General features: G+C 41.8%; 1 protein-coding gene across 19 annotated transcripts in view; it reads left to right on the top strand.

Moving 5' to 3' along the window:
* Positions 1-27980, top strand: part of FOXP1 (forkhead box P1) — a 571962-nt gene that overhangs the window by 469727 nt on the left and 74255 nt on the right. For 11 of the 19 annotated variants that reach the window (XM_026501233.4, XM_026501229.4, XM_057311876.1 and 8 more), the window contains 4 exons: positions 9639-9776; positions 10810-10899; positions 16335-16488; positions 21796-22000. In XM_026501233.4, the coding sequence (XP_026357018.1) occupies positions 9639-9776; positions 10810-10899; positions 16335-16488; positions 21796-22000 (587 nt within the window). The remainder of the gene's footprint in view (positions 1-9638; positions 9777-10809; positions 10900-16334; positions 16489-21795; positions 22001-27980) is intronic. The other 8 variants (XM_026501232.4, XM_057311879.1, XM_057311877.1 and 5 more) reach the window with 1 other exon arrangement.

Raw genomic sequence — 27980 nt, 5'->3', positions numbered from 1 at the left:
TGGTTATGTGGTAAAGTGTTCAAGCTAGCATGTCGTTGTCAAAGACCTCAAACATGATCACATTGAGATTCTAGTTAAGGATTTGATGTGTTGCTGTTATTGTTGTTTGAAAGAATGCAAAGCTTTCTTGAATGTGAAGACTTACCACTAAGTAAACCAAATGAAGACAGAAGTGCATTCTGAATACCCTGCGCATAAATTGAAAAAATGTCTACTTCTATTTTATGTGATTCTTTGTAGCTGCCTGACACATTTCAGTGAAAAGTGTGTAAAAATGAAACCAAAATACAGACTGCCTACCCAGAGACAGTGGCTGACTTACTCTAGGATCTGATAGAGTTGAACTGAAAACGGATTGGGCTGACACTTGATAATCAGAGTTGATTTATTGTTCATTAGTACTGCATTAGCCCTTTCAGGCAAGACAGTTATTTGTGTAGTGGCCTGTCAAGAGCGAGACTGCAAGCACCTGTCATTTCTAAGGCATGAGATAAGCAACTAAATATTAAGATGATGCAAATAAAAATACATTGGAGTAGATAAAGGACCATATGATCATAATTTTTTTTCTTTAGGAAAATGGGTCAGTATCAATCCGTAAGAAGAAATATCCTAGAGGTTTGTGGGGTTTTTTGGTTCCCCCACCCACCCACAAAGACTACTCATAGAAAGAAAGCAAGGGGCTTTATATTCTCCTCTTTACCCTAAGAACTTTCTTTCCTACTAATATGTACAGTTCATCTGATAAAAAGTTGGTCAGTTAAGGAAATGAGAAGCCTAACGTGTCACTTATTTAATCTGAGTAATTGAAGAAAGGTGGGCTTCCTATTTGTGTTGTGTTTTTAAATAAATTTATTTCAGTAAATGAAACTTTTCTGATCATGGGCTTGATTATATGAAAATGTGATGACATCATAGGTAAGCTATGATAATGTCGGATAATAATGTCAAGTGCATTTTCTGCAACATGTTTCACTCTCGATTTCCTTCTTCCCTCCCTGGAAGGGAATGATCTCATGACATATAATAGAAAACAACCTAAGTGTCAAAAGAAAACAAAATTAGTGAACTTTTGTCTGCAGCCATAGAAACGTGGATTAACTCATATTTTTCCAGAGGATGGAATGGAAACATTCTGCATGAGGATATATAGTGTATTGTCTTCTCTGAATTTTCATTTGACAGGGATTTTAGAGTCTGTGATCTTAATTAAATCTCAACTAGCTGAAATAATGCATCTAAAGGCATGCAGTGTTGCGTAACCTTGCTCAGTTGGTAAACCATAAATCATCAGAAAGCTTATGATAGGAATGGTTGGTTTGAATTTTTTTGTTGTTGTTTGCAGTTAAATGTACCTGAAAAACAAAACCCTCACCATTGCTGCCTTGTATTTGCACACTGTCAGAAGCTGTCACTTGAAAGATAAACTCTTTCATGACACTGACCAGTTCTGCAACTTTTCAGCCAGCCTCCACACAATTGCAAGATACAGTGAAATTAAAATCCAGATTAATTAAAAGCAATGAAATTCCAGATTTATTTTGGCTAATGTGGCAGAAGTGTGTTTGAGTTACAATGTTTCTGAGATAATCAGGAGAGAATATTGTGACCAGCTTCTCAGTTTGAGCTAAAATTTGAGTAAAATTTGAATTGGCAAAAAAGAGGGGTGGAGGGATTTATTTTATTATGTGGTTTAGTCGTAGATGAACATCACTAAAGAGAAACTTAACACTAGGCTCTTAGTAACTGGTCAAATATCAGAGCCAGTCAGAATCCACTTCTGGTAGTTCTTTGATTTATAAGCAAGGGATAAGGCAGCAACAGTTGACCAGAGAAGGTTGGAATAAATAAATACATAAATTGTGTCTGTGTATGTTACATGTTAAACTATGAATTCATTGGCCAGGAGTAATAACCATGAAGTAGCTATTAACTAGTCCAGGTTTTAGAAATTCTAGTGCTTGTAAATACTGAGTTATTTACTTTTAGAGTCTTTTAATCAGATATTTATAACTACTACAGTTTTGGGGAGCTGTCTACATAGAAAATTTTGAGAAAGCTATCTGTGATATATTGATTTTATATACCTTTGTACATAATATTTCATAGAAGGCTGGGAATTATGTTACCGATGAGCTGTAGATCTTGTGAGGCAAAGAAGGAGTGCAGTTTTATGTATACCTTCATGGCTGGATCTGGGGGTAGTCCTAACTCCCTAAGCTAAATGTGTTTTTGTTTGGTGAAAGGTTTCTTTTCTTGGAAGCAGCATGATATTTCTGGACGTTGGTTTTAGTCATTTCGTAGTGGGCAAATACTTTTTTTTTTTTTCCCCTCCTCATACATGGCATTCTGCATTCAGCTTTGTTTTCTTTCATTAAAAAAAAAAAAAAAAAGAAAGAAAGAAAGGAGATTCAGGTACCTGTTAGTTCGATGAGCCTCTGCACACTATAGGGACTTGAATTATCCGGAAAGAGCTAAACTGGGCCTCCACTTCTGGATGGTAGGAATAATCTTCTCTGAGTCCCTCTTCCAACCTGGCAGTTTGTTTGAAGAGAAATTAATTTGGAACGAGAAAAATGAATATTGAACACGTGCACAGTACCTCATTTTCAAATCTGGTTAAAAGCAGCTAATCAATGAAGGTGCAGGCTGAATGTTATGGTGCACTTTTTAAGAATACCTTGGTATCATGTTTTAATTTTTAAGCTGTATCTTGCCCTTAAATCTGAAACATCATTGTTCAAATAACTGAGAACAAGGTAAACCAACAACATCAAAAAGGTCGGCTGCTGTGATTTCTCAAGGGCTTGTTATTTCGTACTTCCCAATTCTATTTGATGTCTTGACAAAACAAGATGACACAGGGGAGAATACATTAAATTTTGATTTTTTTCATCTAACCTGTTACAGTTGTGGCAGCTTAATTTCTTTCACTTTTTCCTGAAGATGGTTTTTTTGTACAATCACTCTAATTGTCATACCACTTTCTAAGGCGGGTCCCCACGGGTTTCCCATTTGCCTGGACTTTACTAGGCATTTTTGACCATATTTTGACCTTTAACGTATAGGGAGCTTTGGTTGGGCTTTGTCTTCATTAGAAATAAATCAGTGAATGGTGAGATTGTCAGAGAAGCAACTGATATTTTCTCATTAGAATCTAACTTGCACCCCTTAGCTTAACTATGACGTGTAAGGTGCAGGTGTTGTGAGAACCTGTACAATTTGAGAAGCTTAAGTTGTGATTCTAGAAAGGGGTGATTGCACAGCAAGTGAGGCCTTACAAAACTTTGGAATGAGCTAATTTTGGCCTACCTGCATGTTTACATGCAATGACAGCCCTCCCCCCTCCATCTTATAATGTGAAAAAAAAAATACGTATTTGCAGATTTAATTCTTGGTCTTAGAAAATCCTTTGGTGGACAAAAGGTAAACATTTTACTTTTCTTCACTGAACAGTATCCCTCGATCCACAACTGTGTCTACAAGTTGTTTTTCTTTATTCTCAACCGTGTGTCTCTCAAATAGCACTGATACAGTTGCTCTCTCTTCTCACTCTATTCGAATAAGGCTTCATTTTAAGAGGACTTATTAAGCCAAGGCCTCTGCCTTTTCTTCTCAAGAGCTAAAGAACTGTGGCTAGAATCTTCCCTGGGGTTCCTTCTTGGACTAGTTCTCCCCTCCTCCTGTTTGCAGCACTTAAAGATGATTTTTGTTGTTGTTGTTAATACAAAATGTCATAGCAGGTTTGATCCACGAACACCACACTGTTCGCCATCCCTCCTACAGGAGAAAGATTGAGGAAGGCAAGAAGAGGCATTTTCCCTTGATTTAAATAATAATAATAATAGTTGCCAAGTTGAAAAGATGAGTGCTTATTGGATGATTATTTTCATGTGTAGCTTCCATTGTTTCCTGTATTTAACAGTCGCTAATGGGAGAAGCGATTTAATTTATGTAAACTTTACATTTTTATGCAAATGAAGCTGATATTTATTAGAGCTAAAACAATTATGCTGGCACTTAGTGGAGTAACCTTGTATGCATGGGAAATGTTACAGGAGAGCAGTTGAGGTTCCACTAATGCCTCTGCTGTAAACAAATATGAATTTCTGCCACTTTTTAAAATTTAAAGACAAAAGAAGAGCTCGGAGAGCTTTGCCAGAGATTGCTTATTAGGGAAGATAACCTGAAATAAGTCCTGACTGGCAGGCAGGTCTTGGCCATACAATTCTTCCTGAAAGAAGGATAGCCTTTCTTGATAGAATGTAATAAACAAAATGATAAAAAATGAAATGCTAATTGCATTTTAAAGAGGTCTTTTTTTTTTCTAAAATTTTAATAGGTGGTTGTATTGTTACTGAGAGAACAGTTATGCTAATGACTGACTACTTAGATGATTTTGCATTAATATAATAACCATTACCTGCCTTAATGCTTTGTACAGTATTGTGGCAAAATAGCGAAGTCTAAAAGAGTTATACAAAAAAGCAGAATTCCATAATGAAACAGAATTATACTTTCCACATGAATAGCAGGCTTTTTTTTTTTAATTTTCTGAAGACTGAAATATTATGTCAGAAATGTATTTTCTTTCCTGCATGATACAGCTACCTTGCATGATATCTGTGTGTATGTGGTTTGTTTGTTTGGTTCTTTTTTTCTTTCTTTCTTTCTTTCTTTCTTTCTTTCTTTCTTTCTTTCTTTCTTTCTTTCTTTCTAGATACCTTGGGGAATAGACAGACACTTCCTAACTTTTCTGTTTTCCAATGTATTAGTTGTAGCCATTGGCTTATTAATTATGAAAACTGTCTTTCACAGGGGGTAATGGTATTTATGAAGTGGTACTTTTTTTTTTTTTTTTTTTTTTTACACAGGCTAGCTTCCATAGGTCATAGGAAATTTGGCATAGGCTTTTTTGTTTTGTTTTTATTTTTGTTGCTTTTTTTTTTTAATGGAGCTACTTTGTTTGGTTTGGTTTTGCTATTCTGAAGCCTTCTAATTTAATTTGTTTTGCTCTTGTTATTTGATGAACCAGTTAACACTGCCTAACCTGGTCCAGTTATCATCCATACACAGCCTGAAGTCTGGAAAGGACTCAGGTTTCCTGGGACATACACGTGGTGAATAACAGAGATTAAAAATAGTTTCTAAATTATTAAACCAGATTAATGGAAATAAAGCGGTACTTAAATTTTTCTGTCTTCTCATTTTTATTATTTGTACACTTAGCAACTATGAGAAGATGCTGGTGACAAAATGTACATGTGTGTACACGGGGCAGTATTTACTTGTAGTTAATATGAGTGAGTGTAAAGAGAAAGGGCAAAAAAATGATAGCGTGTTATTTGTGTCATCTCCCCTCCCACCCAATTCCTCCAATTGTCTCCTAGATTAGCAATGAGTATTGTTTCTATGGGCGTTTTTATTTGTTTGTTTGCTTTTTAGATATTTTCCCCCACCCCATCACCTACCTCTCCCCTTTGGGAATAAAGGGAACTAATAAGGCGTATTATTTTAATAGTCTTCTGGCGTTCAGATGATAGAAAGTCAATGTGAAGTAAAAGAAAACTGTATCGGGCAGAATTGGCACAGCAGTGTCTGGGCTTCTACCAGCACTTGGTAGTGCTAACGTTTTCCCAGTTACTGGTATTAAGGTAGTAGCAGGTCCATACTAGCAGCGTTCCAGGGGCCAAGCACAGCTGAATTTCTGCCATTCCCGCGGGTTCCTGTGCACCTGGGATCAGCCACACCCAAATGGTATCAGTCAACAGCGTATCATGCAGTGTCTCTGTGTGTGTGTGTGTGTTTTAATTCACGATTTCCTCTTGAAACTCAACGAAAGAGTGTTAACTGTGTGTGTTTTTTTAAATTCAGTTTTGTATGCTAGCATTCTTTAAATGTCTGCCAGAAGTTTAATTTGAATTTCTGATCCCTGAAGGCAGCTAGACAGAATCATTCTAGTTCTTCATAAATTGCCTTCTATGATTCATTGTTAACTCATAAAACATACTCATTTCTATATTCTCAAACAGTTAAGGTAGTTGCAGCATCAGGGATATAATTTTTTTTTGCACTATCTTTAAATTGTCATTTGAGAAAGAAATCAAGAATTAGTTGAAACTGCCAGTTAAGGCATGAGCCCCGTAGCACAAAAAAAAAATCAGAATTTATTGTTTTTTTATCTCAAGGAGGGTTAGGTAGATGGCAGAGAATCTGGAAAAAAATAAAGTTTAGTTTTGACTGAATACTCTCAAAGAGGGGCCCATAAATAGTAGAGCGCTGTAGTTAAAAACTCACATGACTGTTTTAAATACTATTGATTTAAACCACTGGCTAGATTTTATGAATCACAGTGTAATTTCTAAGCTTTGGCCATATTTCTCAATGCTAAAGCACTCTCTCTTGTGTGCCTTTAGCCGCTTTCCAGACATTCAACACAGGATTAAATGATAGTAGTTACAGTGATCAATAGGTTAAGACCGGTACAATCACTCTTGCCGCTAATGACCTCAGTAGTAATGGGCAATAAAGTGTGGACTATAATAGCCTCGCGCTGGTACTGCCTGCCCTTTGATTCCTAGTATTAGTAGGGACTAGCTACATGAAAAAGTTGGACGTTGGGAGTTAAGAGAATGGATATGTAGGCTCTATTTCTTAACTATTTAAAACCTTAAACTGCGCTCAGTTTCTTTTTTTCCCCCCTTTTGTACCATAGTGGTTTCTGGTCCATTTGGATATGTTTGTTAAAACCTTCCATAACCTATTTTCAAGACACATTGGAGCAGAAACTGAGGAAATCTCAGTTTTATCACATTTATAAATTAAGCTTAGGCCCATTTTGGAGGCTCACAAGCGAACCGGTGTGAAAATGTGATTTCAGATAGTAAAAGCAAAGGTGAGGCCATCAGCATATAAGAGTCCACTCTGGTTATTCAGAGACCCTATACCAGGCAGGAGGATTACTCAGGCTTCTTGCCTCTCTCCCTCCTTTGGCTGCGCCTGCTGCTGTAGCATTTTATTACTCATCAGCACCTCCATCAGAATGTCCAAAGGGAAAAAGAAGAGGAGACTCAAGTTCATGTTACTGTTCAGTAACATGACTGCAAACATTGAAGAAATAACCCTGAGAAAAGCACATTTATCTGTTGGCCATATGCAAGGGTTTCAAAATTATCTGTATATGCCAGTCCTTTTTTTAACTTTTCAAATCGATTTTATTCAAGTATAATTTACATACAAGAAGATGCACTCGGTTTAAGTGAACAGTTGGAGGAATTTGGGCTGTTGTGTCCACCTGTGGGACTACCACCCCAGTCAAGATAGATGGCATTTCCATCCCCCCCTCCCAAGTTCTCTTGGTCCCCTTTCATAGACTTTCCATAGTTCTTTTTAAAAACTATGACCAAGAGATTATTTCTATGATGACTTCTGTTATAACACTGTTAATTTCGTGTTCATCACCAGTTTAGATCTTACACCACCCTATTCCTGTCTGTTTTCCTGTTCATCACCATCAGAAATTTGGCTCAAGAATATTTATATTGTACGTCATCCAAGAAACGCAGAGGAAAAAAGAAACCTTAAACATGGTTCTTTTGTTTGCTTAATCAAACCTCCCTGTATGATGATGCAACTCTCAAGGAAAAGTAAACTTCTATTGTGATATGTTGGCTTTAGCAGCTCCAAAGATAGTGATTGGCACCCAATACGTTTTGAAAAATTCAAAAAGTTTCTTGTGTGTGAAGACAAAGTAGACTAATTGGAATTAATTTATAAATGGTTAGATGTTTTGATAATGCCTTCTTGTGTTTGCCCTAGATTGAATGCAAGTTCACTGTTCTAATCATTGGTGATATTTCGTGCTGCGAAGTATCTTTTTAAAAGGATAATTTATCCATTCATATACATCTGTCCCTTTTTGCATATAAAAATATTCAGACATGCCCATCTGTTTTAAATTACAGTGTATCTACATCTACACTTAAAAGGCCACTGCAATAGGAAGAATTCGTTGATGACCTTCCAGAGTTAGGTTAATGAAATTTTTCAAATGTTCTACCCGGTGTTTTCCAAACAATGCGAAACTTGCACATAAACATCCCCCCACAGAAAACATGCCCACAACAACAGTGGAGGGTGTTCACTGTACATGAATCTGACCTTCAGGAACCATTTTTAGTTCATCAAAATTAGTGATGCTGAGAAATCGGGACATCAGTGCATAATGACTGTGAAATTAGGAATGAGAGCTCGCTATGCAAATGACAGGACAAATCATGTGAAAAAGTCAAGATAAACTGCATATTAAGACATTATGTTACATAAAATTAATACTGCATTTCTCCCTTTTGCTTACTGCTCCCCTGAAAGATTTTTTAATTCTTTTATCTTCTGATCAGCTATTGTCTGCCAGATTTTTTTTTTTAAGTGGCACACAGGCAAAGTGCAAAACATGTTATTACCTTTTATTGTAATACATGAGATGACAGGAGATCCTTTTTAACAAAGTATATCCTTTACTGCTTCTAGCTTCTTGCTGTCACATGTTTGATTAGAAACCAAAGAAAAGTAAGATGCTTAAATATTACTGTTAGAAGACATAAAGGTTTTGTCTTTTCTTTCATTGTTTTTTTTTTTCCTTTCCTTATCTTTTTATTTGGGGGGGTGATTTTTCATGAAATAGTCTTCTTGTATTACGGGGACTGACAAAATGGTTCTCATGTAGTCTGCAAATTAAACACAAGTGCAGTGATTATTTTGAATAGCTAAATTACATTCTAGAAAGCTTGCAGAATTCATAGCATTGTCATTAGGTATCCGCTTGAATACAATTTGTGTAACCTTGGCCAAGACAGCCTGTCATTTTAATGTCAGTGTTTTATCTGAACAAGACATCATCCTTTCAGATACAGTGTGCAGGTTCCTTGCAGAGATGCCCGTGCAGAAACGTGTTAACAGTTGCAAATATGAAATGCTATCAAGTTCATCACTGTAGCTGTTTGTCACTGAAATGTCATGGAAAGCAGCTTTTAATGGTATCACACGTAATATGAAAGAATGGAGACATCTGTGTGCTGGGTGAATAAGGAAGGGTAAAAGGCATCTTAGGAAAGGTCTGCGTTGAAGTTCATGAGGTGCGCCCAGGGTTCGGTCACCCACAAGGCTGAGCATTCATTGATTGTCCTTAAAAATCACTGTCCACAGAGGAAGTGGATCGGAGTAACTCCTGCCGAGAAGGTACTGGTTCCCATTTGCCTTGTTCCCTAAAACACAGTTCCAAGTTTGCATTAAACTTCCTAGAGCTAATTGCCACCGAAGACTCGTGCTTCGTGAGAAATCGAGAGCGTTCTCCCCCAACTCCAGATAGCATTTGTTAAGTCTTTACTCCTTGTCTGCCTGCAAGACTGTCTGCGCACCTGTCAGTGCTGCGAGGTCCTCTTTTTTCTTTATTTCACATAAACTCCGTAAGAGATGAAATAGGATTCGTTGCCGCATCCCCTCTGGATAAAGACACCGTGCGTGGGAAGTTGGTCAGTTCTCGAAGCAGGCTCATGACGGTCTGCCGCTGACCCCGGAAGGCTGAGTGCTGTGTGCATGCGATGTCCTGGCTTCCTATTTATCCTTCATTAACGTTCTAGGTTCCCGTGTCAGTGGCTATGATGACACCTCAAGTTATCACTCCCCAGCAAATGCAGCAGATCCTCCAGCAACAAGTGCTGAGCCCTCAGCAGCTCCAGGTCCTCCTCCAGCAACAGCAGGCCCTCATGCTCCAACAGGTAACCGTCCTCCTCCTCCCCCCAGGGCCGGGGACTCCGTTCACCATTCCCTGCGCCTGATCAGCTCCTTTGCCCATTGAAGAAAAAGCAGAGCGGGGTGGCTGGGCCAGGACACAGAGCAGGCCCCTGAATGATCCATGTCCTTTGCATCCCAGGAAGGGGAGGGACCCTGCCAAAGCGACTAGGGTTTGGGCCTGGAGAGGACCCGGTGGACTGAGATTAGGGCTGTATTTGGACTTGGTAGAAATGAGATCTTTTAGGCTTATGTAGCTTTACACTCTTTTTATTTGGTAAGCCCAGAGCCTTCTAAATGGTGTGAATCAAAGCAAAATGGGGAGCACGTTAGGAGCAGGTTTAAATGTGACAGCTCTTGAAGTCCCCATTTCAACTCAGAGGCTCACAGAATTTGCCTTTTAAACATCAAGAGACGTTCCAGAGTTGGTTACTTTTAAGGTGCAGAGTTCACTTTCCTTCTTTCATGTATGCTGATGTGGAAAGGAACTTCTGGCTGCCATGGTGCCACACGGACCTCACGTTCAGACTTCCCGGACCCCTGAACCAAAGAGATGCGATTCAGAACTAGAGTGACAGAAGTTGCTGGGGTGAGGCGGTGGGGACCGGAGGCAGAGCGAGCTGCCCACGCTGTCCATGCCGGCGCTGAGCACCCCGCCACCCTGCCCAGCCCCACCCTTCAGAAAGCAGGCGAGCTTTTCGCAGTAGAGGTTCACCGGACTCTCTCAGCAAGGGCACCAGGGCTTTGTTGGCCAATCAAAGGTCATCCCTTGCCTTATGTTAATTAGTTTGTGTAGAAAATGGTGTGTTTTTCATCAGTTCATTTTGGAGATTACTTTTCAAACAATAATGCCAAGAATAGTCAGGGCGCGCTGAAATTTATTGTCGAGTTTCAAACTAAAGGTCAGGCCACTACAGATAAAAGGATGCTATTTTTCGAACCGCAGTTGTGTGTGGCACCGAAAAGGGACAGTGGGTTGGCGCTCCCCCTGTTACTTACCGTCCTCTCTTTCCTTTGTAGCAGCAGCTTCAAGAGTTTTATAAAAAACAACAGGAACAGTTGCAGCTTCAACTTTTACAACAACAACATGCTGGAAAACAGCCTAAAGAGGTACCAACAATACGTATTTCACTTTCAAACCACAGATCCACAGATCCCAGAGGACTATCTAGCGGCTATTCAACCGTCATTCGTCTCTTAAATGATCGCACAGCTGAGCTCTGGGTTCGCAGCTCTCAGATCAAGAGTGATCGCCCTGTTCTCTCTGAGATTTTTCTGGGTTCCGTGTGCTGGCTGCCACCTATTTGATCTCCCCGCTGCAGGTCCACCGTTTGTGGGCCCCAGGGAGCGTGATGGCGGGCCAGAGCTTCCAGGGCTCCTCCTGCAGGCGGGCGGAAGGGCAGGCCGAGGTACACCTGCGTCCCGCACGGGTGCGCTTGGCCACACTCTTGAGATTTTCTGCAGCTCCCACGGCTTGGGTGCGTGGGGATGGCCCTTCCTTTTGGAAGAGTCCTCTCCTGTGAGGTTGCACAAACAGAAAAGTCCGCCTAAGAGTAGATGCTCCTACCCTCTGTTCATTTTTTTCTCGCAAGGTATACACGTATGGTAATAGGGCAGGTGTGAGATGGTGCGGCTTACGGGGAAGACTCCTCTGAGCTTGGATGATTTGTGTGTCCCTAACAAAAAGCGGGGTGTCACGAAGGCTTCCGCGGGCCCAGCACTTTGTAAGAGCACACAGTTTCTGGCGCCAGGCCCCACCAGCCCGTTAGGTGACAGCGTTAGCTCCGGAAGCGGTAAGGCCTTCCCAGGGAGGGTGTCCGCCTCTCACGTCCTGTGCGGTTCCATGTCAGCGAAGACCAGTCCTTCGGGGGGCGGGGGGGAGCATCTGTGTGCTTCTGGGCATTGTCATGCCATCTTCCTCCTTGTCTCAGACCTACCCGATGTCACTTACCTCCTCACGTTTTTTACCGTGGACTGGAACGCTTTTCATTTGAGTGTCCTCCTTGGAAAGCCACAATTTGTAGTTTTGAAAAACAGCTCCCAGTCCACTTGAACGGCTTCCTCGCCCAGCCCTGAGCAGGAGGCCACTTTCTCGTTAGTTTGGAAGGAGCCTCGCTCAGCGACTGTCCCCAGCCCTGCCCCTCACGTGAGTGCGGATGGCGGGCAGCCTCCTTTTCCACACCGGGAATGGCCCAGACAGTCTCCCTGTGCCGGCTCCTCCCTCAACATAAATCGGGTACTTTATCCAGGCCCTGCCAAGTTTTCACCCTGGAGTCCTGTTGAGCAGCCTGGATGGAAACCCCTGCAGAGCAGGGCCAGTTTTGGGGTGAAGGGGAGGAGGTGCTCTAATGAAAATGCTGACACAACCCTTAAGTACAGTGGCCTGCTCCCGGGTGCTGCTATAATAAAAAGGGAACAGATTAAAAAGTGTCTAAAATGTAAATCTAAAGGACTAACAGTAATTAAAATGGAAATGGCACAGGGAGGGAAGGCATGTAATTGTGAGATATCACTGTGCAGAAGGCTCTCAGCTTTGTTTTGCTGGCTGTTTTTCTAATTCAGTGGGGCTTACTCATCAGTGGCAGTTCAATGCGCGTTAATGACTCTGGGATTGCAGGCATCACTCTGGACAAAGAAATGATTATTGTGCGGTCAAAAGAAGTTCAAAGACAAGAAGGGAATTTCAGTTTTTTCCTTAGAGATCCACATTCAAGAGCATATAAATTAAGCCAAATGTTAAAAACCACAGTCTGAAAGCTGACTTCAAAGTCACAACTCTCTAATTAATGAACTGCGAGCTTCAGTTTGGACAAGTTGTGGTTTGATGCGCCCATAAATCAACATGACAGGCCTGTTTCACAGTCCCAGACACTGCTTGTCATTGAGTCACATCAGATGTAAACACAGCAGAAAAAAGAAGGGATATGAAGGAGGTGCAATTGATCAACAGAATTGGTAAAAACCCACTTTTGAAGCACATTATGCATGATCACAGGAAATGGTTACAGCCTCAAGAGGTTTCCCCTTCTGCTGTTGCTTTTTTGAATCAGATTTCTAACAGCCTTCAAAAGGGAGAATAAGAATTATGGAGTTTCTCCCCTGTGGCTCGCAGGCAATAACCCCCTGTTGTTATTTTGTGCTTCTTTCTTTTCAAAGGCATCAAAATTTAGTTTTTTAAAGATCTTTAACTCTATATTTGAAGACAAACAAAAAAGGGCTGCCACTGTCATTCTTATCAGTTACCAGGGATTGTGTTTTTTCTTTCTGTTGCCACTTCTTATTAACCTCTTATTTGGTCTGTTAGACAGAGTTTGGAATGCACGTCTGCACGCTGAGAGAACATGAAAGTTCAGATGAGCTCAGAGGGCAGATAAAGAAATGTGAAGGGGAAAGTTACACAGCAGAAGGAAGGATAAAAGTTGACTCTCCCAAATTGCTGCTGTCAGAACGGGGGCATCTTGGCACACAAGGATGATGGTGGTGTCTGTGTTTGGGAAGGGAGTACTTTGTGTCTGAGCAAGGAGAGGGCGAGACGTTACAGTCACCTTTTGGCATCTCTGGGACGGGTGGTTTGCTGGGCTCACATTCTGTCATCCACTTCCAAGGCAAAGGTGATACGAGAGATAGGTTGCCTTCACATCCCGAGGGAATGGGCAGACCGGCGGGCAGGTGCCCTTGGATTCCGCTGCATGTCCACCATGCTGGTGGATTTGGTTGAGAGCTTTTGTAACGGTGATTAAGAGATCCTTATTTTCCTGAGGTGAGGGGGTAGGCTCCTGAAATTATCATGCAGGTGGAGGTCCTTTTGTGCTCTGGTGAAACAGAGTCACATGGTAGCAATTTCATGACGTGGACTGGTGGTTCTGATTTTAACAAGGTTTGAACTTGGATGTTGACAGATGGAACAAGTGTATTAATCTACCGAATCCCCAGTCATTAGTGGCTCGTAATTTTGAATCGTCAGCCACCTCCCCCACTCCCCCCCACCTCCACCACCGCCACCTTTTCCCCCTTTTTGATTACCTCTGCAGTAAGACACTGGATCCTCAGCCAGAACAATGTACCTTCACTCAACTTTTTTCTAAAGTTGCCTTGGGATGTTTCCTTGAGAAAGTTAGGCTCCCCATTGAGTTGGCCCCAAGACCTTCCTAGGAGACAGATCTTCTGTAGCCCCACACAGCTATTGACGTGACTGCTCGTTAATATTTGACAGAACGGGTGTGGAAAATTGAAGGCAGAATTAATTTTCAGTCGAGCTACAAAAAAAAAAAAAAAAAAAAGATCCCATCCTGTGCGGGTGAGGTAGGCTAAGTTGATTGTTTTAAAAGGGCCGTTTGTCCGGGCAGTTATGACAGTTTATGTTAGGCAGCAGGGAGGAGCCGAAGAAAGGAAAACAGACCTTTGACTGCAGCTCTAGGGAGGGGATCTGAAATGCAGGGTTTATCAGGGCATTTTAGCATTTTAACACTGACTACTGACCTGTCCAGGGGACTGCGCGGAGACCTTTTTTGTATGCATTCAATTGTGAGAAGTAAACAAACGGGCTCGTATCCTGTGTTTGGTAACTGGGTGGGGAGCACAGTTTGGCAACCAGTGTTGCTTTTAAATTCTTTCTTTGGACAATGGGCCTTGTATACTTTTATATCCTGGCTTTTCAAACGTGGACAGCTTTCATGAGCTTTTCCTAGGGATGGCCACAGAGACAACAGAAAAGCCATCAGTCATTTTATATAAATACAAAATTTTTAAACATTTCATTTACAGTAAGACAGGAAACACCCTCCCCAAACTCCAGCACCCCCTCTCCATTCTTTTCTACTTCAAGAAGAGCTGGTTCCCCGATCTTTTATTGTATCCATGTTGTTTTTTTTCTCTTCCTTCCTTCTTCTTTTTTTTAAGTGTCATGAATTAATATCTGTTGAAGAAGTGAAAAAATCATTTTGACATGAATATAACTATCATTGGGTTTTACATTAATGTGATAACATGGGAAGGGGTGAAAACAATTGGATCATTTTATGCATGCTGTTCTTAAAATGAAAACACTGGCTTTTCATTTAAATTTATTTAAATTTTTGTTGTTAGTGGTATAGAATTTGTTTTTTGGAGTGAAACTCAATTAACTTTCTCAGTGGCATGGTAGTAAGTCTGAAATTGGTTGCTAATAGGAGAATGATGGTTTTTACTGTAAAATAAACTGCACGGAGACCGAAAGGAAACCACCATTTTTCTCTTCCTTTGAACTTGGCATCAGAAGGTCTTGATACACATACCATTTTATGGCTGTATCAGATCAAGGTCATGTGTTAGGTTAAGTGAATGCAGTTGTTTGTAAAGTGTAGTTATTAGAAGCTCTGAAAGGGTTGTACAGACCCTTTTAGTTGCAGAAATCTTCCTGATGTTTTGAATGATACTCAGAATTAGGAAAATGGATCGTGTTTTTGTTTGTTTTTTTCCTTTTCTTAAAGAATCTTTTTTTTTTTTTTTTGGCTACAGTTTGGGAAGGGTTAATTCTCCTTTCATAATTGTTAGCCATAATGTGGCTAAGACCTCCACCTCGATTTGATTCCTAGCAGATTAAGGATATTAGATAATTTCCTTCTATTTATTGTACTACTGCACTGTATTATCTTTCTATCACTCAGATAATTACTGAGGAAATCTACATTAATTTTTTTTGGCTGGAGTGAGGCCTGCTAAACACAGGAATGATGTATTGATGTTTTACACAACAAAAGTTTTCCTCCTGTCATTGTCCAATCAACAAAAAGATATTTATCATACCGTAAAGCCCCTTCTTTTCAGGAACAAAGCGGGTGGGGAAGCAGGACAGGCGAGCGGACCTGGGGGTTTCTGAAACTAAAGCCAAGTTGAAGCATCTGGAGCTTAAGGTGTCCCTCAGATGAAAACACTCACAGCCGAGTGCGATGTTGTTTGCTAAATTATGAATGTGTGTAATTAAAATCTAGTGGCTGTTTCTATGAAAGATTTACAATGTTATTTCATCGTTTGTCATGGCTAATTAACAATATTAGATGAAGTTTTTCTTCTTCAAAGGTCTGATTTTTTCTCATTTATTTATGTCAGGAGTGATAAACAGAGTAGTTAAGAGCTCCCGGTGCAGGCAAGAGGAAGGCCGCTCCTTCCGTACTCTCCGTGGTTCAGGGTTCAAATCCCTCCAGACCGGAATGGTGCATTCCTTCTCTGTGGCGTGAATCATTACGCATTTCAAAGTCTGGAAGTTTCCATCTCCCCTAGAAACACTCAGGTCTTTCAAACTGTAGGAGACGCTGACTTGATCGACGAGTGATTTTTCTGTGCCACAGGCAGCAGTGGGGGAGGGTATCCAGCGCCCTCCCACCCCCCATTCTCTTCAGAGGCGCTCTGTCCTGTCCCTCTCACAGCAGCCCCGACACCAGCCCCTCCACTAGACCCCAGCCAGCATCGTCGGTGTCTGACGATGACGACGTGTTTTGAGACGTCCGTCCTCTGGACCTTCCTCGGGACGTGGCCATCTCATTTCTTGTCTCCCTGATCTCTTGCAGCAGCAACAGGTGGCTACCCAGCAGTTGGCTTTTCAGCAGCAGCTCCTCCAGATGCAGCAGCTCCAGCAGCAGCACCTCCTGTCTTTACAGCGCCAAGGCCTCCTTACCATTCAGCCAGGGCAGCCCGCCCTTCCCCTCCAGCCCCTTGCTCAAGGTAAGCGTTCGTGACCCGGCAGGCACCGCTCCGCGCAGACATCGGGGCCGCGGCGGCGGGCTGTGTGTGGTACACCCGCAAGGCCATGGTCCGTCTAAAGCAAGCAGACACGAACTTCAGAGAAAAGGCTGGACCAGGTCCTAAGGAGTGAGCTTTGTAGAAGCCGAAGGGCTTGCTTGCTCATGGATGCCAACAAGAAGGCATACGGGGTGGTCCGATGCTGAGCAGAAGCAGAGGAACCCCACCCCTGCACACTCTTGGAGTAGGAGAAAGCAGTGCGACTTTGACTTGTGGACCCTTTCAGTCCCATTGAGCATGGTCCGTTGGGAATCGCAGGTGAATTTTCTCGAAGGCTTTTGTTTAGCCAGTGTAAGGTATGTTTTCTATCATTGTATCCTGTCCTGTTGTAAAGCTGAGTGATGCTTTTGAAATGCCACTTTGTCAGTTCTAGGGATAAATTCAGGTTTATTCTACTAAGAGTAATCTCTTTTGTTGGGTTTTCTTTTTTCTCATTCCTTGCTTGCATTCGTCGGATGGTTTTTTTGAGCAAGTTCTACACTCATCAGAACAGGTAGCATGTCTACCTCTTGCTCTTCCAAAACTAGAGTTCCTCGCAAAGGACCAAGATTTCATGGATTTCAAAATTTCTTTTGAAAAGCCATTGACGTGTTATTACCGTGGGTGTTGGACGTCAGAAACAAAAGAGGATTTCTAGCCATTTTAGGACATCCTCGTGGTTTAGGCAACTCTTTGACATGTCTAATGTGAATGCACATGGACTGTTCAGAAGGAGAACGCAGGAAAGTATGGAAGGAAAGAAGAAGGTGTCCTGCTGTGTTTTGATTTCCCCGTCCTGTGCATGGTACAGCACATTTCAGTCTCCTCCTCGTGAACCCTGGCCTTGGCAGCTGTAGTAGGCTCGGATGTATGTGTATGGGCTTTAAAGGCTGGTAGCTAATGCCTTTGATGTCTTGGATTCCGTTGCCTTCTGAAGAGGGTTGAAAATGTGGAACCTTCTTCATGGTGACTAGGACATGCTCATTCGTTCAGCAACTTTCGGTGTCAGGTAGAGCCAGAGAGCCATGTCCACATCTGAATCTTGTCTCTTGAGTCAACCACACCCAGCTTAGATCTCCTCCGGGGTTTTCTGTTTTCGTTTCCGTTTTCAGTAGTGTAACTGGGGCTTTCTCCTCTGATGTCCCTCCTGGCCCTCCTCCCCTTTTTGCCATTACTGCTCAACTACCAGATACATAATCAGCATCTCCATGGCTGTCAGAATAGAAGATTTGGTAACAGAGGAGTACAAGGGGAGAAGAAAAGACACATCGGCTAATGTGTTTTTGTGCTTGCAAAATGTTATAACGTGCATTAATTACACCTTTGGGTTTATTGTTGGAAACCTCGCAGGCTGTTCTGACACACCCACCGGACTCAGGCTTCAACCTCTCATCTTTTCCCACTGCTCCTATACTATTAAGTTTGCTCACTAAGGTTCATTGTTATAGTACATCAGTTAAGCTGTCCAAAAGAGGGCAATTGGGCAGTGACAAGACAAGCTCATGTGTAATGTGAAAGAAATGAATGTGGTGATGCATGAAGTGTAATCTCTGCAGTAACATATCAGAGACACCAGTAGGTAATTCACTAGTCATGGCATTGATTGATATGCTTAGCAATCTGCTATAACTATTAGCCCCTGCAACATCAAGAAGGAGCGTATTTAACATCTAAGGGGTGCCCTCATGTGTGCCCAAGATGCCTACATGTAAATACCGTATTCCGGGAGCCAGGTTGTGGCAGCAAAGTGAGCTCCCTGTGTCACTGCCATCTTCTGTGGGATCCAGAGGTTGGTCCTGTCTCTCCTACCCCCTCGCCCAAAGTGGCTTGAGAATTCAGTCATGTTGGACTACAACACAATTTTTTTTTATCAGAGACATGATGGCTTAAAACTGATGTCATTATGAGGTTTAAATCAACTTTCTGCTTGCTTGCACATGGTCACCTGGGTATGGATGCACAAGGACAAAAAAAGGTTGATCAACTCTGTTTGTCTTTGAGCCAGTGATACCTGGGGTTGTAAAATTGAGTTCCGTGAGCAGTAATCTGTCAACTGTCCCACAACATACATTTTTTAAGCCGGTGTCTGCATTTTCTTTTATAATGAAGGGGTCGGTTGTCCTGGAAAAAGAAATGTAGCAAGGCACAGGGGTTAGGTGTTACAAATGCCAGTGATGGCTACTTTGTGATAGAGTCGTCGGGATTCTTTTACGTACCTGCTCGTAGCCTTGGCTAAGTCACCTTAAACGTGTAGAAATGTGAAAGTATGGCTAGATGGAAAGTAGTATTTTGAAGGCCTTTATTTTTTTTTTCATCTTTCCTGAAGGCTTTATGGTATGAAATGGAGGGACATTTTTTTATTGTTAAGTACTAGTATTATAGGGTCTTCTCTGTTTTATGTAATTAGCACATATGCTTTTCTCCCTGGTCTCTTGAAGCAGTGACCCCCTGATACTCAATATCATTCTGACCCGTGAATTTTGAAAATATGAACGAGAGATTATGTGCTCGATATATACCTGTTAATGAACTTGTTTAACCTGGTACTGTTATTCCTGTCTACCATATTGGAGGAAATACGTGATGCTTTTTGGACATTTGATATCCATGGAGTCTGATGAGTGACTAGCCTGCCTTTTATCTGTCTTAATTCTATCACGAGATCGTGGCTGTCGAATAATAGCATCCTCCCTTAGATAGTGTGCGTTGAAGTAATAGTTTAACATCGCTAACAAGGTGTAGGTAGCATTGATGGAGGAGACCGATTTGACTGCTCTCTGTAAGTCTGATGAGAATGTTCTCAAACGTAATCATCACAGTGAAATTTGACCCAAAAGTACCCCTGTTGTCAGCGAGTTACTGTTTTATTTACCATTTCCCTTTGCGAGGGATGAAACTGATTTGCCAGCCCCCTGAAGAAAAGGAGAGCGGAGTAACGCTCATGTACTGTGTAGGCATGACAAGTGTAACCAGACAGTTGCCTCTGTCTTTATTTGCTGGATAAATAGCTCGCTTCTCAAACAGCTCTGAAGTTCCGCCTTTCTTGGAGGGAAAGTGTTAACACAGTTGTTAGAAACCGTGTTCTTCCATTTTTTCACTTCCCATGCAGCTGACCCAGAAATCAATTAGTTTGCATTGAAAAATGGGCGGCTTGTTCTTTTCATGTGTATTTACTCCCTAGAAAATAAAAATAGGTGTTGACTTGTGTAGCTTTGTATCAATATGCTATCATCAACAGACAAGCCTATTCACTATTGTTTCAACTGAGTAAACAGTGGTCGGAGGGTCAGCCATATTCACAGGTAATTGTTGGTGTGCGGACCTCAGTGGCAGGCCTGTTAGCTACAAACACATCCCACATGTCACTTCGGAAGGTGTTTGAAAATAATAGCCCAGATGCAGCAGAACCGGACACGGGATTGTGGAGTGACCTTTCCCTTTGTTTAATTTGCCTCTGAGGCTTAATTTCAGGGGACAAGTAATAATTGAATATGCCTAATAACTAAATGCTCATTTGGGACAAAATCCATCAAAATATAATTGGCATTTGATTTTTATGAAGGGAGAAGAAAACCGACTTGGCTGTCGAGGATGCGTTCTAAGAATATCTGACCACTTAATGTATCATTTGAAGCCTCCTTTTATAATATATATTAATTGCAAATACTTGAGCATTTGAACATTTTCGTGGAGAACCGTTAGGAGAGACCAACTGTTTTTGTTAACACTCCTCTCAGAAAGGCGGGGAAGGTTATTGGTCTGCTGTGCAATAATTTACTCCTCTTTGATATGCAAACGATCCACGGTGAATATAAAAAAATCCTATCAGACTCATTTCACAGTTCTTAACCACTCGGATTCTCTGGAGTCCATCGCCTCATTAGACCAGTGCTCTCCAATGCTAGCATAATTAAAATCTTTAACAGTTTAGCAAAGTAAAGATGTTTGGCTGATCACGTTGAGATGATTATCTATCCATTGTATTCTAAATGACAAAAATAAATTAAATTTAGACCTTGGCATTTTTTATTATGTGTTTCAAATGAATATAATGCACACAGCCTTCTTTTTTAATTCAATAGCTTAGGTTTGGTAAGAAACACGCCTGTTTCGGGTGCTGCTATATAGTCAGAAAATGGCAGGCTTTCTGGGATGGCTGTGTTACAGTTGATTGAAACAATGAACTGCAGTCCAGACATCCAGTTCTAATGCGGAGTTGCCTTATGCTGTGCAGGGTTGACGATTTCTTTCAGCTGTCTTTCGGAAGGAGCGGCTGTTGTTGTTTCTTGTTGGTAGCTGCCCTTTAGAATCTTTTTCTCATGTGCCTGCGCACGCCTGCACATGCACTGAGGTGGGTTCTGGGAAGCCCGGGTTGCAGAGGCATGCGTCCAGAATAAAGGCTAGGAGGCCGTAATAGGGAGACTCTCCTCTTGGGGGAGAGTACAGGTGAGACCCTTCCTCCTGAAGACCCATGTCCACTTTGACCCCCTTAAGAAACAAGAGAACTTTATTACTCCGAGTTTATTTTACGTTTGCGTTTTATTCTGCAATGGTTCATTAGCATTGATCTAAGAAGTGACAGTAATAATAGTGTTACTTGTTTAAAAAAAAGTTACACAGTTTTGCTGTAGACACATCCATCAATTAAGCATGTGGTACTAGAAACCAAAATTAATGAGGAAGATAGGTGTGTTAATGAAATAATCATAGTATAATCAATTTGAATGTTAAAAGTTGAAAAGCATTTCAGGAAGACGATATGAATTCATAATTTATGTCTAAAAGTGATTAATAAAAACTATATTTAATAACAAAGCTATTTGTCATCATTTAAGACTTAAGCACAAAAATTATTCATTTTGTGGTTCGTGTTGTCATAATAGTATAGTAGAACAAATTTATTTCGAGCCCTTCTTTGTGTCTAAAAATACAATAACATCTATCTACTCCTTTTCAAAAATCTAGAAACAACAGTTTGGATGGAGGCATACTGTTTTTGCAGAGTGACTGTTTTGAATCCTTTTCACGGAGGTCTTTTATGTGTGATGAGGGCACTTCAACTCGGCTGTTTAGTGGGAGGACACGGTTGTTACTACCGTATTTGCCTCAGTTGGGAGGGGAAAAAAACACACACACCAAAAAAAACCCCCTAACACTAGGCTTTGTTTACTGACTCTTTGATTTAATTACTGTTTGAAGAGGACGGAATTAGCTGTTAATTGATTTAATTATCCAATTTGTTTGTTTCAGGCATGATTCCAACAGAACTGCAGCAGCTCTGGAAAGAAGTGACAAGTGCTCATTCTGCGGAAGAAACCACAGGCAGCAATCACAGCAGTTTGGATCTGACCACGACATGTGTCTCCTCCTCTGCACCTTCCAAGACCTCCTTAATAATGAACCCACATGCCTCTACCAATGGACAGCTCTCAGTCCACACTCCCAAAAGGGAAAGGTAGGAATGAGCCACTGAGATGTGTGTCCGGAAGGGTCTTGAATGTGGGAGGGGTGGGCGGCCTTGCTCCGCTATATGTCAGCGATTCCTAATTGGATCCATGTGACTTGAATGTGCATATAATTACTTAAGAATGTGTTCAATATGGTTTGGGTGTGAAGCATCTAATTATTTTCACCTTTTCAACATGGAATTAGCACTTATGCCGATCTAACCTAAGCTTAAGGACGCAGGCAGGGTTAGTGTCTCAGTAGATGGGGTGGATTGCAAGGGTTCCAGGCTTACTCTTGGCGCCCAGTGCTCACTCCGTGCAAGCTGAACACCTGGGCTCTAAACAAACTTCAAAGGGAGTAGTAGAGTCTTGGTACTGGCGATTTTGAATCCACCCAGTTCAAGAAAAGGTAGAGAACTTTGCCACTATATACTGTCCTCCTTGGAGGCAGGGAGCCTATCTTTTGCATCATTGTGTCTCCAAAGAACTTGGCCTTTTTCCTGGTCAGTGCTCAGTGAAGGTTGGAAGGATGGGGAGACGGAAGGGGTCTGTGTATGCGCACACACAATCCACGTCTATACACACAGATTTAGAAAATAAAGTCTTAACTCCCGAGGAGGAATGCAGTGCCGTCTCAGTTGCCCTATTCCTCTTTGGAAGGTAAGACTTTATATATTGTAATTGTCCTCAGCTTTGCTTGAATGTTAGCCGAAGCCGAGTCTGTTTGAGATATCCAGAATACATCATGTTAGCAGACAGTTCTAAGAAAATGAAGCTGTTAATTCATGTTATTGGATCCTCACACCCCAGAAGCATTAATACTACTGTGGAATGCTTCTCAGAAGTGGAGTGTATGTATATATATAATGCTCCTAAAATTAAAAACTTTTATTTTCAATGTACTATTTTTAAACGGTTTCCCATCTATTTCATATGCACAGCTTCCCCACACAGAAGAAAAGAAACTTTCAAAGTAATGTGTGATAGTAAATGTCACTTATCGCAGGAAAAACAAATTCTATATTTTGTTTTTTTAATAAAAATGACTCAGTGAAAGTTTATTTTAATGATATTTTTCACTTGAGCAATTACAAATATAATTTCATCTATTTCTTGAACTATTGAGCATTAAGAAGCCCACGGGTTTAATTAGATATGCATCTTTCTACCAGCAACATTTTCTCCATTTCGAGATCAGTAATCACAGAAAATGCTCTCTGAATATTTGTGCCTGTTGTGGGCGTGGGTCCCAGCCAAGCCTAGGAACGTGAGAGGTTCTGAGCTGTGGGGATAATAGATGTCCTAACCAAAACTTGCAGCTATCCTTTTAAGATCATTTTGGAACTTCTGTGGCAGACAGAGGCGAAGTAAGAGTTGTTTTAAATACCCCCGTTCCGGAGAATTCCAAGGATAGAATGGCGGACAGTAAGATATGTGTGTGAAGGCCTTGGGTCCAGTGTGGCTTCTGTTGTTTCCAGTGAGGATGGCCTTGTACGTCTGGAAGCCAACCTTTGCTGCTGCCTTATCACGTCTTACAGCGTCTTTGTAATCAAACAATCATGCTGGACCTTAGAGAGCTTTAAAGAAAAGGTTCTAGGTTGTTGTCCTTTGCTGTGCTCGCTTTTGGTGTCTAGGGTTGATGCCGCCATTTACTGTGGAGTGATTGAATTACATCTCGGTCCATAGGCAGAACAGGCCATCCGCGGAAAAATGCCGACCCGTGCACTTAAGGTATTTGTTGCAATCTTGTCGGCCGTCGTGGAGCCTGTACAGATTTCCTGTGACACAGGAAACTCTTCTGGTTTAGATGCGCTGTGCTCGCTTTCATTCTAAACGGTTCTATATCTGCAGGCAGGTGGCAGATCAGCAATGAGACAGGTGGGAGAAGAATAGCCCTTTTCATGTCTTAGGTGTGTTTGAAAGTAAATGGATGTAAGGACAGTCTCATTCCAGGGGAATAAGTTTGTTTGAATTGTTTTTATGATGCGCACACCAGTGGGGCTTGATCTTCATTATACTACATGCCAAAACTAGAATATGGATCAGAAAAGAATTTGGGTTCTACTGAGCTGTAACCTGGCTGTAGAAACAGGCCGAATTTTCCCGTTATCTATGCAAAGAAGAAGCAACGATGAAATGCTATGCCACTCCTTAATATCTTGGGTCTCTCTGTTGATATTGCCGGGTACGTTCCTGGTTGCGGCTGAATTAAAAGAAAATTCTGGCGAGCCTGTTTTAGCTGAACATAGTGAGCAAGACAAATGAGCACCTTAGGTTAAAGATAATTCAGAAGTTAGAAACTTACAGAATTGATCATTAAAAATTCAATTATTAGTTAGCCAGCTTTGTGTACATACAGGTACGGATAATGAGGTTTTATCTGGTTTTATCTTAGGATTTATTTTTAAATCATCAATGCGATGTCCTCTTGAAGTAGTGGAAATGGTAAAGAAGCTGTCACTATGACAATGTTCTCACTTACACACTGACTTGACGTTTGTCACAGGGGATCCCTTGGAGAAGTCTCGTCCCTTCCTCACCAGTGCCTTTGTGAAATATGTAACTTTGCAGGCTCTCCGTTGATGGCAGCGTAACATTCCTTCCCCCGCTCCGTTCCCCCCAGAGCAGTGTCTGAACAAGCAAGAGCCCCTGCCACACGGAGTAATAATCTAGCCCTTCACACTCAATCTCAGGTGAACAGCTTAAGAATTCTTCCTAAAAGGATTCAGGAATGCTCTGTGTGGAACCATGTTGGCAAAAGGCAGGATCCTTAGAGTTTTTGTTTTTTAAAGGAGTGAGATGTCTCACAGACTCACCGAGGCTGCCTATTTCAGTGTCGTTTGGAAGCCTCCCTCGCCTGCACTCTTGCCCCCGTGCGTTCTGCGGGCTCCTGTGAGCAGCCGCTTGGAGCCGCAGCTCTGGGGTTTGGTGAGCTGCAATCTGTTAAGGAGATAAATAATGTGCTTGGCACGGCACTCCTACTCTCCTCTTTAATTTGTCTTACACAAGGAAAATTATAATTAAATCATTCAGGGTAAACCCTTGAGTGTAGAGAAGGGAAAAAACACACTTTGGTAAAGATTGCCAATAGAAACCCACTTCCCTGTTGCGCAGGGTAGAGACATTTATCAGTATTCAGCACTATTACGAGAGGAGCGGCCCATGTGATTTGTGAGGCGGATGCCAGCGCTCAAATCAAGGCTTGTTGAGATCCTGTCCCTGTGCAATCACCGCCATCCAGCATCATTAGAATTCAGTACTGGCACCGTGCTTCGTGCTTTGATTTTCTTCCGGCAATTTAATAATGTTTATTGTGCTGATTATATATAAATTCATTGGTGCAATAAACATACCTCGGTTGCCAGAGCCTGAGAGAAGCGTGGTGAAGGTGAAGTTCAGCAGGCAGAAGCGGAAGGGGGCTAAAGAGGAAGCAGGCACGTCCTCGTCTCTCACTGCCCTTCTATTCCCGAGGACCCAGGGAGCCGTGACAGCGGAGACAGAGAGATAAAACTCAGACCTGGGCCACCTGCGAACACGGAGCTATCATCTTGTTCCCTTTCACTTGTCTGACTGTCTTTAGGAAATTCCGAGTTTTGGTGTGGGTAAACAAAATCAACGGAATGCAAATGAAACATTTATTAAAATGCTAAATTTAGTAAAGCCCTTTGAGCTTCTTGGATCAAAGCAGCTATGTAAATACAAATAGCAATTACTACTTAAGTAATTGCCTGAATTAAAATTCTAAATATCACATTATATTATGGTGCACTAGGGAAAGGGAAGGGAGCTCACATGTCCTCAGTTCTTTCTCTGTACCAAGCACTGGCTGCACTCTTGTTTTTGGACTGATGTCTCATTTTATCCTCGTGACTGCTGAGAAGCAGTCGGGGTTAATTATACCCATTTTACAGAAAAGGAAATTGAGTCATAGAGACTAAAGAACTGACCTAAGGTCACAAAACTGGTTAGCGGCGTATCCAAGATCCAAATGCAAGCCTGTCTCTTAACATTGTAGTACGGCACTTCGAGTTTTCATTCGGCCTAGAGGTGACTATTTAATTATGATAATTTGAAATCAGTGTTCCTAAAATAAAGTTTAATTTAAATCCAACAAAACGTGTATTGACTTCACCTGCTGGGTGCGCATCAGCACATTTTAAAAGAAAGTAGCAGACTTTCCTCTCTTAAGGTGCATATTGGTATTTACTGGGCCTTCCATGAAGGATGGGGGCAGGTAGGATTTGCAAAATACACATCACTTACAGTCTGAAACAGTGCATAGAGAACACAAATGAAGCCCACGCCAGCTTTGCACACAGGCACATGCCAAACAAGCCTCCCTCTCTCCCTTCTAGCCTCGCATATCTTGCGCTTCCACACTGAACAGCGACCCTGGTCTTTATCCTATTTTTCCTGTCCTCCATAGCCCGTATGAGAGAGACTCCTCTTCTCTGACCCTTTCCAGGTTTTCGCTTTCAGTTCAGCCAGCACGAGTCAATGTTTGCTAACTTGAGCATGTCTCAGATTCAAAGCTCTTCTAAATGTGTTTCAAGACCTCCTTAAGCATCTGGTGGAAGAGGTTTCCTGGAACTCTGGAAGGATCATGGTGGCCTGTTGGTCGGTGTCCATTGCGCAGCCTCTCCTCCCTACGAGGTCTAACCTGCCCTCTGTCTACTCCAGTGTTTCTTCCTGCCTTCCACTCCTTTGCTGACACAGCCCCAGGTAGTCCCATTGCTTGCTCCTCCCCCCCTCCCCCCTTCCCCCCCCCCCCCACTGGGCAGCTGCCTGCAAATGACTCCTGAAGGTTTTTGCTTGGCTGGTGTACTTTCAGACATTTTCACTTGATATGCAGTCTCTGTTTTTGATTTGTGGCGTCTTGACATATTGCCATGTATTTGACTACATAACAATAACATTTGTGTTTCCTGCCCCAGTATTTTCAGAAGGCAAGGAACTCTGAAACGTGGACATGCCTGGCGTTTCATTTTTTTTCTTTCTTTTTCTTTTTTCTTTTTTGAACTAAATTCAATGTTGATGAGTAAATATTGATGCTCTTGGTTGACTTGCTAAAATTCTAGAAGCTTGCTCTCAGAACTGCTCCAGTGGTACGTGCCTTTAACTGTTGCGTGTTTTCGTATTCATTTTGCAGTCCTGTTGAGCCAGAAATGTATGCAGTAAGCTCTAGGTCACATTACTCTGAACAGCTCTTCCTCATTTCTACTGTTTTTGTTTTGTTTTTGAAAATCAGATGCTTTCTTCTGTATCTCTCTTTATTTGAAGCACTTGAACAAACGAGCCACCCCAAATCTTTATTTCCCATTAGAGCATTCTGGAGAACCTGCCACGAAATTGTCCCAAATTGTCTTCAGAATTGTTACTGCTACTTCTGCCAATATGTGCTAAGGCAATTGATCTGTAACCCGAGTCAGCAAATTACAGCCTACCAGCCAGATCTGGCCCACTGCTCATTTTGTAAATAAAGTTTTATTGGAACACAGCAATGATCATTCATTTATACACTGTCTTATTGAATAGCTGCTTTCATGCTACAGTGGCTGGCTTAAGCAGTTGCAACAGAAACCCCAAGGCCCGCAATGACTTAAATATTTACTCTCTGGCCATTTGCAGAAAATAATTTGCCAACTCCTGATCTTAGCTATAAGAGCAGTGTTTCTCAGATTTCCTGATGATATTCTCACAGGTATTTGTCGAAATATACAGCTTCCTAGCCCTCTCTCATGAAGAATTAGATTATCCTAGTCTAAGATGGGGTGCAGGAATTTGTATTTGTGACATATGCCCTATATTCTTGCGACTCAATGGCTGCAAGCCAGTAACGGTGGCATTACCTGGGAAGAGCTTATTAGAAATTCAGGGTCTCCGGTCCCACCCCAGACCTGCTGAATCAGGGTCTTCATTTTAACCAGATCCCCAGGGCTTTCTCAATTTTGAGAAGCAATGCTAGTGGTCTGGCACCGTGAACTGGCT

Source organism: Ursus arctos, unplaced genomic scaffold (genome assembly GCF_023065955.2).
Source record: "Ursus arctos isolate Adak ecotype North America unplaced genomic scaffold, UrsArc2.0 scaffold_14, whole genome shotgun sequence".
Classification (NCBI taxonomy): Eukaryota; Metazoa; Chordata; class Mammalia; order Carnivora; family Ursidae; genus Ursus; species Ursus arctos.
The sequence above is the reverse complement of the archived record's forward strand: the minus strand, read 5'-3'. Positions and strand labels throughout refer to the sequence as shown.